The 14,550-nt window shown below is 47.6% G+C and overlaps 1 protein-coding gene across 24 annotated transcripts in view; it reads right to left on the bottom strand.

Annotated features, from left to right (window-relative positions):
- Positions 1-14,550, bottom strand: part of NRXN1 (neurexin 1) — a 730,473-nt gene that overhangs the window by 281,061 nt on the left and 434,862 nt on the right. For 2 of the 24 annotated variants that reach the window (XM_056356951.1, XM_056356952.1), the window contains exon 1: positions 4,368-5,439. The exons of 20 other annotated variants lie outside the window; for them this stretch is intronic. In XM_056356951.1, coding sequence (XP_056212926.1) covers positions 4,368-4,605 — 238 coding nt within the window. In that variant the 5' untranslated portion in view covers positions 4,606-5,439. Of the gene's footprint in view, positions 1-4,367; positions 5,442-14,550 lie in introns of those variants that run through there. 2 more of the 24 variants (XM_056356954.1, XM_056356953.1) reach the window with 2 other exon arrangements.

The following is a 14,550-nucleotide window of genomic DNA, read 5'->3' as shown; positions in this document are numbered from 1 at the left end:
CATTCTGCTAGAGAAGTCTCTCTAAATGGAAATAACATGGATGAATCCAGCGCACACAGACTTCGGCAGCGGTGGGGATGCAGCGGCTGGAAGCAGCTGGCCCAGCTCAGAAGCGAGAGCTCAGTACCCACATCCCTGCTGCCACGTCATGTTCAGGATAGAAAAGACCGGAGGGGGGCACGTGCTGCAGTAACACACACCATCCCGGCACTCAGCCTCGGCTCTCACCCCCAAGGCGTGCCAACTTCTCTTCCTCAAAGCTCTCATTTTCCACAAACTCCTCTTCCTGCTCAAGAACTTTGCTGTTGATGCACTTTTTCACCCCCTCTGCTCAACCTCTTCAGCCCCTCTACCATCCCACCCCAAAGCTCCCTAGCACTTCCCCACCCATAACTACCAATCTCTCAGTAACGGCTCCCAACACCCTATTCCCTCTACTCCAGGCTGCCCCTGCTCCCCCGAAACCATCAGCCTATACCTTGGTCACAAGCCTCGTCAAGCCAAACCCCCTCCAGCACCATCCTAACCCAGGTCCTTAAAAGCTCAACCCACACGTGTACTGCCCAGCCTCTTCCATGCCGCCTGTGAGCACATCAGTCCTATTCCCTCCCCATTCCTGCCTTCTCTTCCCAAGCATATGCCCATATCGAGATGCAAATGTCATTAGTCACCTCCTGGCTCTTATTCTGCCAGTTTAAAAACCCTAGAATCAAAATATATTTATCAGAAAGCAGCCTGAACAAGATCCTGAGAGGACAGAAGATCATTGCTGGAAGAAATGGACACACAGGCTGGGGGCCGTAAAAGGCCCAGCCCAGTAGAGAGCAAAGAGGTGTCTGCAGGAAGGAAGGGATGAATAAGGATGGTGACAGCCAGCCATGTGGCTACACCTTTAACTTTTTACTTCTTCGACGTGTAATTGACACTTCTCACGTGATCCGTTGTGTTCCTGGATTCTTAAAGAAACTGCCTTTCTTCATTTAAAGTTACAGAGAAAGTTGCAATCTTTTTCCTTTTATGTGGGCTTGGCCACGGACAGTCCACGTTTTTGCAAACTAGAGGCACTGCAGTATGAGCTACTCAATACTCAAAAAAAAAACCAACAAAGATTGCCTGGTAGATACAGCTATAACAAAAGCAATAGCCGCCTTCTTAAACGGAGCAAGGAGATATGAACATGAATCACCAAACAACCCACGTGACGCAGAGACCCCTGGCAAGCGCTGAGCAGCCTGGGACTGCTGCTGGCAAACATTAGTCTCTCTCTTGCTCCTCTGTACTTCTCCTGATGTACTTCTCCTGATCACATAGCTGCTGATGTGACTATCCAGAGAATTATTTTCTTATTCCTTCCCATGGCTAAACTTTCAATTCTTTCAACCATCTTTCACCTTCCTGAGTTTAATGAGTCAGAAAGCAAAGCCAAAACATCATTTGGTCAAGCTTGAGAGATGTTTAACTTTTAGGTTTAGTATCTTCAAAAACCACATGCTGAACTACTTCTTGTTTAATAGGGTGAGCAAACTGCTTGGTTGGAATTGTGTTTGTGTCTCTGCGAGGCACAACACTGTCCGCTAAAATCACATGAGATCATACCATTGAGAAAAATCCCAGCAAAATTACCCAACGGGAGTGTTAGCAGCAAGAGCGTGGTTTGGTTTTTCAAAAGAAGTGGAAAAAAAATCCAACCATGCTGGGCTTTTTGGCTTTGCTTATACTATTAGCTGGAACTGGGTTGTCTCAAGGAAAACTGAAATCATTTAAAAAATCAACGTGTTTGCCGCAAGGATGGGGGTGGCAGGGCTACCCGGTGCCAGGGGTAGAGGAGGAGGTGTGGGTGTCTGAGGACTGTGGTGACATTTATTGAATGCCTGGGCAAAGTGACCGTTTCTCCTTCCTGTGACACTTTTGATTCACCACATCAGAGAGCAGCGCCTTCATTGGGGATTGACTAACTGACCTACCCCAAAAGCTCTTCTCGACTATTAGCAGGTATGGTGCTACAAAAAGCTGACAAAGTGACAAAAAAGCAGATATGAGGTCACCCTAAAGACTCCAATGTTTACGTCCAGTTGTATTAGACTAGAACAGAATAACTGCAAAACTGAATGGAGCTAATGCTGAAGGAGATGAGCCTGAGCAGTGAATCCTCCCTCTCCCCGCGGGGCTGGGGGCATGGATGAAGGGTGCTCTGATGCCAGGGTAGGCGCAAGCACCCCCTCACCCCTCACCCAGTTCCCCCCGACCACGCTTAGCAATGCAGTGACGGGTCCAGAGGAGCTGTGGCCAACCCTGCACAGCCAGAAAGAGAAATGCTCCTGCCAGGCTTGTGGAAGCAAACAGGAACACCTCTCTGAAGGACTCATAATGAAAGGAATTAGCTGTTTTAAAACACCACCAGATAGTAAAATTTCTGATAAACACAGTAAAGCAAAGACGGTTAGAGCTATCAAGTAAACATTCTGAAATGTCTCCTTCTGTCACGTAACATCCTTCATTTTGTAAAATCAGCTACTTAACTTCTGGAGAGGCTCCTGGGCTTCCCTATGAAGTCCTTAAGAGGCAGTTCTACCACTTCATCTTTCATTTTCTTTAGCAAGACCCGTTTCTCCTGAGAAAGCTCCCTTTTTACACCATCGCCCTTTGATTGGGGCCAAGGTAATCTTTTAAGGTGTGATTTTAAAATGCATTCTAAAGAATTGTAGCTGGTACCTCTACAATCATGGTTCTTTTCCCCTCATTCTTTCAGCTTTCCCTCCAATTAGTAGCAAACCTCTAAAAGATATTCTCACGTGGGGAGGAATATAAAGAATAAGAAACATACATGTATATATGTGCACACACATACTTCTTTAATTTTCCCCTGTAAGCACACACAGTACAGAAAATGCAGCATTCTATCTCGCACTGCCTCTGCACTACACAGAAGAGTGGTGGCCTGAATTTCTCAGTCTCTGTCTCTCTCTTTTTTTTTTTTTTTTTAATTAGACCAGACACCTAACTTTTTTTTTTTTATAACAAAATGCTTAAGAAAGCCATTTCTGTGCACTCTGCCTTTTCTAGCAGTTGAGTATTAAAGGGTATTTAGCACATAGTGGGAATCTTCAGGTAAACAATACTCGTATCCGCTAATGCTGGCATTACTAATCACTGGGGGGGGAAAAATAATAATCCAAGAAATCCTAACTACCTGGTGCCTGCAACTAGGTCATCTTGCACAGAGCTGCAAAGGTTAAGTGCAAGACCTGTTTTTTACTTTGCAAAGCTTGTAAATGACATCGCATGATCGTGCAAATGAAGCAAGGCAAGATGAGAAAATGAAGAAGAATGAAGCTGTATAATCTAATCAGAAGCCAACAAGGGTTTTTCTTTATCTTTTTTTTTTTTCCCTCCCTCGGAGACAAAGGCAGGCTTTAAATCCTTAAAACACAGCCCGGTGTTTCGCCTTCTTTTATGGCTTTTGGAAGGCTGAGCATACGCGTGTCTCTTTTGCATGTATTTATGTGGGGGTTCACCTAGGTGTGCACGGGGAAAGGCAGGGAAGTGGGTCCCAGGGGCTGCTGGCTGGGCACTGCTGCACCTTCCTCACTTCACAAACTAAGTCCCGGAGCACTGTAATATTTAAGCAAAATCTATCCGCACCCGAAACGAATTTTCTTTCCATCCCCCTCCTGACCGCCACGCTGGGCATCGCCCCCCTCCGCCCCCCTGCCCCCCCCCCCCCCCCCCCCCCCCCCCTCGCGGTGCCTAAGCACTGCCTCCCGCCCCGGCCCCCCGCACAAGGAGCTGATCTCGCCTCGGTTCACCCGCTCCCCCAGGGTGATGGATCGGGAGCGGCGCGGCCACCGCCAGCGACTGGGGCAGCACCGCGGCGCCCCCCGCCCCGCGCTGGGGCCCCTGGGCGCCCGGCCCTGCCCTGCCGCCCGGTGCGGGGCCACAGCACCCACCGCCCTGGGGCCGGGGGGTACGGGGCGGGGGGGAAGCTGCCACCCGGGGACCGCGGCTCCGGGCTGGGCTCCCTAGCCGGCTCCGGCGGGATGGGGAGCGGGGGGGGTGCGGGAGTACCCCCCTCCGCCACCCGCCCCACGCCCACCGGCCCCGGGGGGGCACAGCAGCGCCCTCCGCCCGCCTCGGCTCTTCGTCCCTGAGGGGAGCGGCGGGACGGGCCCGCAACACACACACACGCCCTCGGCGCTCTTCTTCCTCCCACCGAGCGCGGCAGCAGCCCCCGGCCCGCGGGGTCCCGGCAGCCCCGCCTGACCTCTGCGGGGCGGCTCGGCTCGGCTCGGCTCGGCTCGGCACCGCACGGCACGGCTCCCCCTCCCCGCCCCCCCATGCAGGGTAACCGGAGCGGCCCCCGAACCCACCGTGTCCGCCTCGCAAGGAAGCCGGTGACCTGTAGATCGCGATAGGCACTGAATGATGCTTGCTGCTGCCATGGAAATGGTGAATGTGGTGAGCGCCCAAACTGGAAGCGCCCCACGCCACCCCAAGGAGGCCGCTGAGAGTGAGCGGGACTATCCAGAGCAGGGCCATGCGGCCCCCGGTGCTGCTGCTGCTGCTGGCGGGTCCCGGCTCCGGGGTGCCCCTGAGGAGCCCCCCCATCCTCCGGTGGCGGCGAGCGGCCCGCGGCGTCCTCGGCGGAGCAGCGGCCGCGGCAGAGGAGGCAAAGTTTGGGCAGGGGCGCGCTGGCACACGGGCACGGCGCTGGCTGCAGCTCACCGCACCAGCCCAGCCATCTCTGCCCTTTGGGAAAGCTTATCGGGATCCTTCTCTCCAGGTCTTCTTCTACCCAAAACAATCCGAGACATAGTCAGAGGCGGAGAATCCAGGCAGTTCAGAGCCTTCGGAAAGAGGGGGAAAAGCCCCGCGCTCAAACGATCGCTAGTTTCGGCTTTCCCGGGGCGGGTGTTCATTAACAATACTCCACAGTTGCAAGGGCTAAGAGAGTGCCAAGCATTCCCCCATCCTCAGTAATCCACAGTGTAGCCAATCATGCCACATTTCTACTAAGAAAGAAAAAAGGGGATGCCACTCCATCAGCCGGCGCTGGGAAAGCAGAGAAAAAGCCAACTGCTGCTCTCCCCTCCTTTCATCCCCAAACTGGTGAGCCCTCGCCGCGCAGCTCCAGCCGGCGCACACACTCGCACACACACGCTCGCACACACCCGCCAGACAATGATCAGGCTGCTCCGGCAATCCCAGTGCTCTGGCGACTGACAGTAACACCCGAGGATGTTTTCAGGGAGAATAGTGCACCCTTATGAAAGAAGCTGCGGGCAGGGGGGGAGAGAGAAGAAAAAAAAAAGCACACCAAAAAAAACACAACAAAAAAAAACCCACAACCCCCATGCTTGCGAGGAGCAGGGCTATGCAAATCTGCAGTCTCGGAGCAGCAAATCGCTGGAGCCTGGATGCAATGCAGAGGACGAGCCTATGCGAAGGAGGGAGGCTGGGTTCAGCTCCCACACAGTCGCGCTGCCGCTCTGCCTGCGGGGAGCCGCGCAGTGCCGGAGCAGGGCTCGGGCAGCGCGCAGGGGCCGCGCAAGAGCCGCGCAGGAGCCGCCCCCCCCCCGCCCGCCGCCCCCCCCCCCGCCCGCCGCCCCCCCCCCGCGCCGCGCAGGCAGCCCCAGGGCGGCAGCGCTCCCCCTCTGCCCGTAGCTCAGCTGGACCAGGGTCTTGAAACCCCACTTTCATCTTAAAAAAGAACCATTTCGAGTCTTTTATTTGGCCTAAACTTGGCCCATCAGGCATTTCCCTCTGTCTGTTCGAGCATCGGCTCTGATTACCGGTAATTACACGCTGCCTAACAAAGAGTTACCGGGTTGGCTTTTTTTCCCCGGCACTACTCAGCCACTGCACCTCGGCTGCCCACCGCAGCCACGGCCGCAAAGTGGGCTGGAAAAAAAAAAAGAAAAAAAAAAAAAAAAAAAAAAAAAGAAAAAACCACCCAAAACAACAAAAACCCACCCACGTTTCCCCGTTTCGGGGCTGAACCCCCCACCCCTCCGCCGCTCCAGCTGCAGGGCGGCGCCGCCAGCGCCCGCATCGCCCCCCGGGGTGCGGGACCCACCGCGCACCCAAAGCAGGGGGAAGCCCCCCCCCCCCGCGGGTGGGAGATGTCACGTTTGCAAAGCGAGGGGGTTACACCCCAGGGAACGCAGCGCACCCCTCGGCGGGGGCCCCCAGCAGCCGGCCGCGGGGGGCGCAGCCCCTGCAGTACCGCACCTGGGCACAGCAGGGGGGGTGAGCCGCACGCTCCCGGCTCTCCTCATCCTCCTCTGCCCCCTCCACCGTCCCCGTGTGTCCCCACGCCCCCCCCAGCCTGCCGTAGCTCTAGTGCCATGCCTTCAGCAGCATGAGATCATGGGTGCGGGGTGCGGATGCGTGAAAGGGAGCGGGCGAGCGGTGGGTGTGAGGATGCTTTTTTATACGTTTGGCGTTAATTTCAACGAAAAAAAACCCAAAAAAACCCACTGCGGTTCGCTGAGGCGCTCGCTAATTCACACCGGGGGGAGTCGCAAACCCCCCCCAGCTGCGAAGGCTTGGGAGGGAGGCAGGCGTTTCGCCCCGGCGCTGCTCAGCACAGGGCGGATCGCTCCCCAGGCCGGCAGAAACGCCCTTCCCGGCCGGGTGGGGCTGGGGGCTGCACACGGCGATGTAAGGACCCCGACACCCCCAACCCCCCACTCCCCCCCCGCGCAAGGGCGAGCCCCTACCCCGCCTGCGGGGCGTTTCGCATCCCTCACACACCGCCCCGCAGCCCAGCCACGGACTCAAAGTTTTGCAAAGCCGCCGAGGTACATTGCGGGAAGCCTGTAGGCGGGGATGGAAACACTCGGGGAGAAAGACCCCCACCACCACCTGCCAGGCTTAGCGCCCAAAGCCCTTCTGGCTCCGTGGGAGGGCACCCACGCACAGCAGGGGGCCCGCAATGGATGGGGGGGGGGGCTCTCCTGTACCCCCGGCTGGCCACAGCCACAGGCGGCTGGTGGGGAAATCGGTGGCTTTTCCAACCTGACTCCGCAAGCCTTAGTGTAAAAGAAGGCAGAAACCCCAATTTTCCAAACTCTCCACATGCAAATGACGCACCCTGTTGCCTTTGAAAAAATAAAATACAATAAAACGCTCTTAAGTTTCAGAGTTAAGGAAAGAAGGGCAAACAAAAAAAAATCATAAACACCAACCTGGATTCACCAACTCTCCTAAAATCAAAGCCCCTGATGTATATTTCCTGTTCATGCAAGTAATACGCGTTGGAAAAAAAATTTCCATAAATACCAGTAGATTTCTCTCAATCTGACTCAGGAAACATAATAGTTCCATCAGTCACTAGAACTGGGGTTTCGGTAAACTGTTCACATGTTGCTGCCGTTTTAGAAACACACAGTGGTTAACTGACTGTTCTTAACGATTCTAGACATCCTACAGATGAGTATCCCCGAATTGCTAGCACTTCTCTGAAAGAGGAAGCCGGCATTGCCGACCCCGTAAGGGTACGGTTGGCTGCGTGTTTGTTCAGCTCCTGTTTCGGTTGGCAAGTCCTGCCTAGTGTAACTTCTGCTTGGCTGTTGCAAGGCTTCCGCCGAGAGCCGAGAGCCGTGCTGTGCTACCTTTTACTGGGAATTTCCCTGCTGGCATCCAGGGATGCACGGCTGCCTTGGCATTCCCCCTAGGTGTAACCTTGCTCCCACAGATCCCTTCCAGCCTCAGCCCAGCTGATTCAACTTTGGTTGAAGTTACACATCGGTGTGGATGCAGTAGGACTTTGTGTAAGTGTTCTTCTCTGTCGTTGAGTATGTTTGTAGCTCCAGCCCCTTATTCTAAATTCTTACTCCATCTGCCATCTACCGTGTCAAGCAGGCCTAAAGTGCTTAAATACCAAGGACAAATGAATAAAATGTTTAGGTACTTCAAAGGTAATTAATTTAATATTTTACTGATGATAAAAAGGGTGTTTAAGTGCTCAGCTTTATTAAATGTGTACTATTTATGCAGCGCACACACATAACTGCCACTAAACTTTCTAGTTTAAATCTGTTTGGAGACTACTTAGAGAAGTTTTTTGCATCAGATAGATTATAATGGGTCATTTTTAGGTGTTATGTTATGATGTTAAACACTACTTAGGGACTGTTAAATTAATGGATTATTTTGCTGCTGCGCATCCACACCAAGAGTTGGGGACACAAAGGCCAGTCTCCACAAAGCTCTTTAGGCATCTGAATTTATTTAGGTACCCAGTTAAAATGTGAACGGAGCGACTGATGCCTACGTAAGCATCCCTTCCTGGATCTGGTGATGTGCTTCTCGTTTTTGGATGTACTAGCTCTAATTTTAATAACATTTGACATTTCCTTGGCTTCGCACTCTGGACCACGGAGACAAACAAGAGAGGGACGATCCAAGTTTCAGGGAGGGGAAAGGTGATATACTACACAGGTGAGGAACAGGGAGAAGTAATTTGCAGAACATATCATAAAAAGATTGAAAATGGAAAGAATGGAAAGGTGAAAAGGAAGGTGAAGAAGGGAGTGTTTTTGAAAGCGGGTGGCAGGCATCTGGGGACAGGCAGGCAAAAGAAGGAAATTCCAGGAAGTAAAATCCTCTCTCGCTCCATTTTTTTTGTGGTAACAACAAGCACTGCTTTCCAATTTGAAGCAAATCTTGGTAGTTAGATACTTCTAGTCTTTTCATGTTGTATTTTAAAGGAGGTTGTAGGCAGGTGGGGGTCAGTCTCTTCTCCCAGGTAACAAGAGACTGGACAAGAGGAAACAGCCTCAGGTTGTGCCAAGGGGGCTTTAGATTGGGGATCAGGAAAAATTCCTTCACCAAAAGGGTTGTCAAGCCCTGGAACAGGCTGCCCAGGGGAGTGGTTGAGTCACCATCCCTGAAGGTATTTAAAGACACTTAGATGCAGTGCTTAGGGACATGGGTTAGCAGTGGACTTGGCAGTGTTAGGTTAATGGTTGGACTCCATGTTAAAGGTCTTTTCCAACCTCAACGATCCTATGATTCTATTTAAAAAGCTTAATCAGGTGTCCTAGCAGTCAGAGTTTAGCTTTGTAATGAAAAGTAAAAGTTAAAAGCATCTGCAAGTAAACATTATGAAAACCGATGGTAAGCAACATTTCTTATTTAAACTTCTTGCTTTTTTACCTCCTGCTGACTTAGAAGAGTATGAATCTTTGTTAGCTGAGGACTAGCTGAAGTTGAAATAATCTGGTTTTAATCCCCAAGGGTACAGAATCATGCACTCCCAACACAATCAACCCAGCGGTATCAGTCTGTGAAGGTTCACTCAAAGAAGGAAGTGGTAAAAAAGAAAGCAATAACCAAGAGTTTGCATAAACAAATACACATCCCATAACAGGCATAGCACATAAAGTATGAAAATAAACCACAGTGTTCACAAGGTAGTTTTTAGTATTTTGGAAACTTAGCTCAGTGAGGTGAATTTAATGGTTTTTTAACCCCATTTAAGACTTACCCTGTGCAGGTCACGTTGGTAGTTTATGTAACTTTTAATGAAGTTGTTTCCACCAAGTGAACTCTGTTGCTACCAGTAGGTTCCTAAGTTTATGAGCAAGAATATATCTGTAATTGTAAAAACAAATCTTTCCCTGGTTTCTTCTAATGCTATTATCCTATAAACACCAAATGCTCCTAAAGAAGATTTATATAAACAAAAAAAGTACCTCCATGAGTATAATTTGCATCACTCCCTCAGATAAAATCAGAAACTTCTTGCTGGTACACTCATCTCTCCCTACATTGACATTTTGTCAATACAGCTATATCAGTGAAGATGAACAATTTTGGCAACACCAGCAAAACAGAAGTGCAGACCATGCCTGAGGCTAGCAGAAGATGTCAATTAAATTCAGGGCTCCTTTAGGTTAAGTGCCACCTTATGCAGCAAGGCTTCTCTGGTCACCTCTGTTCTCCAGAGATGAAATCCCACACTTGGTGCTGCAATATCCACTCTCAAACTGCTGACCCTCAAGTGTTGTTCAGCAAACTCAGACAGAAAACAAACCTCCACAAACATGTATCTGTGGCGCAGGGAACAGTATTCAATGAACACTCTAACACACTTCCTATATTTTTCTGTTATAGCTTTTCTCCGCTACTCAGTATAGAATCTCACTTCATTTAAAAGCCTGTGGACATTTTGTGATTGCAGTTAAGCAGGCCAGAATTTATGTTTATCCATCCTACAGGCAGCAACTTAGCAAAGAAAACATTCAAGCTAATGTCTCCACTTACCGCTATAAACTGATAAAATGAAGACCCTATAGACAGGATGTCCCGATACTAAAAATGTCTGATTTTCAGATGTTTCAATGCCTGGTAACATTGGGGGTGTTAATTTTTCCTCTTTGAAACAGCAGAGAATGCTGTTTTCAGACACCAATGAATTGCAATGTACTGATCCATGGCCTGTCATCTTTGTATCACGGTGTCCTCTTTGCATCCTAATCCTACATCACTTAGGGCAGAGACTCTTTACTTTAGAAAGGAAGTCAATAAACTTTATCATGTAAATACTCAGAGACTTGGAAAGTAAAAAATGTAATTCTAGGAATGATGGATGGAGTTTTTGTGCAGCCATAAAATCCACAGAAATTCAAATTTTGGGTGATCATGAAAAAAAAAAAAAGGGGGGAGTTTGCAATGGAAATACTTAGGCTGCTTTCTCTGTAGTGCAGCTATTCTCTCTGTATGTAGAGTTCAAAATAAACCCTGGTACAGTTAAGTCTTCCCGTCCATAAATCTGTCCATCCAAATAGGCTTAAATCTTCATAATAAATGTTTCTTTACTCTGTGTGTATAACGACAGAAATAATCTCTTTCTATTCCTTGCTGTCAAAAGCAAGCTGATTTTTATTTCGTTTCATTTTATTTAAACCATGCACGTAAGCCAGATCCTTTCAATTTAGAATAAAGGGGCTGGTAGAAGAACATTTTCCAACGGTGAATTTGGAAATTTGGACTCCGAAAGGAAGCTCCCTCTTGCTCTCAAATAGCCCTTGGTTGGTCCATCAGTCATCAGGGCACTTTGCCAAGTCCATCTACCCTTACTTATGCTAGCCCTGACTTGACCTGCCTTGAGGAGGATGGCTCATACTCCGCTGGGAGCTGTCTTTTGCTGGCTACCAGTGCTGCAAAGCCACTTAATTTCATATTTTTCTTGCTTTTTTTTTTTTTTTTTTTTTTTTTTTTTTTTTTTTTTTGGTGTGTGTATCTAACTTTGCTCAAAGTGTGCTAACACTTTGCGTAGATTCCCACTTTCATTCCAATGTAAAGCCACAGGAATTAAGGCCGAATCCACCTGTATATACCTGGAGGTGTTTAAAAGATTTGTAGCCCTGTATCGAGCAGGGCAGGCTGTACTCACGTTCTCTCTGGACTACTGCATGAGCAGTTAATTCTACGGGCAATTAGACTGCTGCAGAACCTGCAAAAGTCTCTCTGATTTCTACCAGTGCTGCCGCAGGAATCGGCACTGCATTGCTGCAGAAAAGAGAGATCCCCAAGTACAGCTTCAGTGCTACTAATTTAAAATACTTCGGCAAATACCCCAGCTAGGGACACAAAAAAAAAAAAAAAAAAAACCACAACACCACAACCCTACAAAACAACAAAACACCCCACCCCATGAAAAAAGATTGCAAACTAGTCATCAAGAAGTTTGATCAGCGGCAGATGCCAAAGCAGAAGCCAGCGTTGTGGTCTTTTCTACCTGTACAAGCACGTGAAGCATACGCAAAATGTTTGTTGAGAAAGACCTCCAGAAACAGGGGAAGTGTGCGTGGTGGGTTGTCTGCAGCTCCTGTTGTTCTTTACTGCACATGACACCTGAGATACAAAAAGCTGCATCAAGGCCAAGCTCAGACCAGACTCAAAGTGCAAGAGCCCTAAAATGGGGAAATTGAGTTTAAAGACCTTGTGAGGCAAAGTTGATGGCAGGTTGTTGGGTTTTTTTGGTTAGAAGCCCACTGGTGGCCAGGAGAACCCTACATTAGGGTTGTGGAGTGCCTGAATTGAGTCAGCAGTGCATTTTTAAGCAGGTTTTCCTGATGGGATCTCTTAAGATATCACTCATGATGATTCACGATCATCAGCCCACCCTCACCCTCTCCCTGGCCTTGGTGGAGAAGAGGCTGCAGAGTGGAGGTCCACCTTCCCCAAATGCATTGATCCCATACCAGTCTTGACAAAGGCAGGGGTAGGGCACAGCTGCCATGCCATGCCATGCCATGCCATGCCATGCCATGCCATGCCATGCCATGCCATGCCATGCCATGCCATGCCATCCACCCTCCTAGTTTAACACATTGCTTTAGACTCCAGACAGCAGTAGTGTCACAAGTCAGCTGTAGAAATAACTGAATTTAAAAAGCAGAGTTGCAAGAAGACATTAACTTCTGACATTCATAACTTCAAAATGTCCAAATACTTATTTAGCTTTAAGCTTCTTTCTTTCTTTTTTCTTTCTTGCTTTTTTTTTCTTTCTGTTTTCTTCCCTCCCGAAAAAGGGTCACCATTGTGCGGAAACCGTATTTATTTGTAGTGCCAAGCAAATTTTCTATAGCTGAGTTATGAACCTCTGAACATACCGGTTTAAAATGGAAATGCTGACATAATCTTAAATGTAGTGGCACAAATACTGCCACTACAAAAATCCTTGTAATCTAATATATTAGCCCTAGGGGGATGGAGACTCAATTGCTGGTCTCAGACAGCCTTTCCAAGGCTCAATTCAAATTGCATAATTATTCTACATCCTTCAAGTTCTTTAAAATACATTTCAAATTCAGTATTGTACATTCCAAAATATTTGTTCTTCGGCAATTGATTTGACTTTTTTTTTCCCCACTTTAAAGAGATATATGACCTCAGAGGCATGTGAAAAATCATTAATCAAGTTTATATTGTGTAACACTCTTGTGTGTGTGAAAGACTTACTTTTTTCCAGATTTCCTCAGTTACGTTGCCAAGGTGATTCCCCTAGAGAGCCATGTGTTTATCTTGACAGGTGTTAGTGAGATCTGCAGCATCTCAGTGGAATTGTTACTGGTTGCTTTGAGGTACAGTAGAAAACATTAAGTCTGCAAACTAATGAACTTACCTTATTATGTTCTAAATAAAATAAACCACAGAGTAAGTTGGATTACTCTACTAATGCCTTTCTAATGAAGCTTTTATTGGGCATATGGTGTGGTCTTACTATTTTCCTCATATAGCTAGCACAAGCAAAAAACTCAAAGGAAAACCTGCATGTATCTCTTCTGTTACATCCCAGTATCAAAACCTCACTATCACAATTATTTTTGGACTGCTATTTTGCCAGCATAACCTTTGATTATGATTTGCAAGACTAAATGGATTTGAAAAAAAATATTAATAAATCAGATTAAAAAAAGAAACAGGAGTCACCGCTGATAGGAGAAGAGAAAAATATAACTTCTACTGCTGTTGCTAAGGGGAAAATATAAACCACTGCTGCTAACTTGTAATTACTTTAAAATGCATTCTGTGACCTGTCCTGACAATGTCAGGGAATCATTAACCAAATATTGTAACTTCTGAAGTTAAATTATCATTCCATAGTTACAGTCCATTAGTGTTTTCCAGCCCTGAGCTGTAACGCACTACATTTTTGCAAGGCATATTAGAAGCAATAAAACAATAGGCACTTTTAACAAAAAAAAAAGAATGAGTTTTAAGCAAGGTGAAAAAGATGCCGTCATTTTCAGCCAGCTATGTCTTTTGTTTTTAATTGTCCTTTTCTTTCTCTTGGTATATGTACAAGATCACAACACAAGAAAAAACACTCCTTAGCAACATGCACCTTCTGGGAACACGCTGCTGAATTTAGGTATAAACCCATATTGGCATCTCAAAGAACAGCAATATCTTATATACTTCAGCTTTGATATACTAGTTCAAATCCTTAATTTCCTTTTTTTCCCCTTCCCAGTTTCCAACATGAAGTTTTGCTTTGCTTCCCTGTTTGCAAATGCCCATTTGAGACAAAAAGATCTTTTCATAGCCAAGCTCTCCCCTCCCTTTATTTACTTCAACAAGGAATTAACAGCCAAGTTTTTGTACAGGATAAGAAAATAGATACAGTGAGAAGAGAATGAGAACATAGTTTTTCTATCCTTCGGCACCAGCAGCCAGAAACAGTATGAAAGCAATGGATCATGAAGAAAAGCAATTTCCTACTTCAGGGATTAAGCAATACCCTCTTTTGTAATGTTAAATGAAAGTTCTAGGGTTTGGGTGTTGGGTTTTTTTTTTTTTCCAAGTAATACTGATTCCCCCCACCCCACCACCCACCCACTTTAAATAAATTGTCACTAGAGAAGCACCAGCAGCCTGAACTCGCCACTTTCTAGACAGTCAATAACACAGATGTGGGCTTTATGTTGTATTTCTTTGCAGCAGGGCTATTGATAGGGCAAGAAAAATTAAGCTACTACTTAAGCCAAAGATAATTAACCTAACGAGGGAGAATATCTGGTGATATATGCGTTCTGT

Source organism: Falco biarmicus, chromosome 12 (assembly GCF_023638135.1).
Source record: "Falco biarmicus isolate bFalBia1 chromosome 12, bFalBia1.pri, whole genome shotgun sequence".
NCBI classification, from domain to species: domain Eukaryota; kingdom Metazoa; phylum Chordata; class Aves; order Falconiformes; family Falconidae; genus Falco; species Falco biarmicus.
This window is presented reverse-complemented; position numbering and strand designations above follow the sequence as displayed.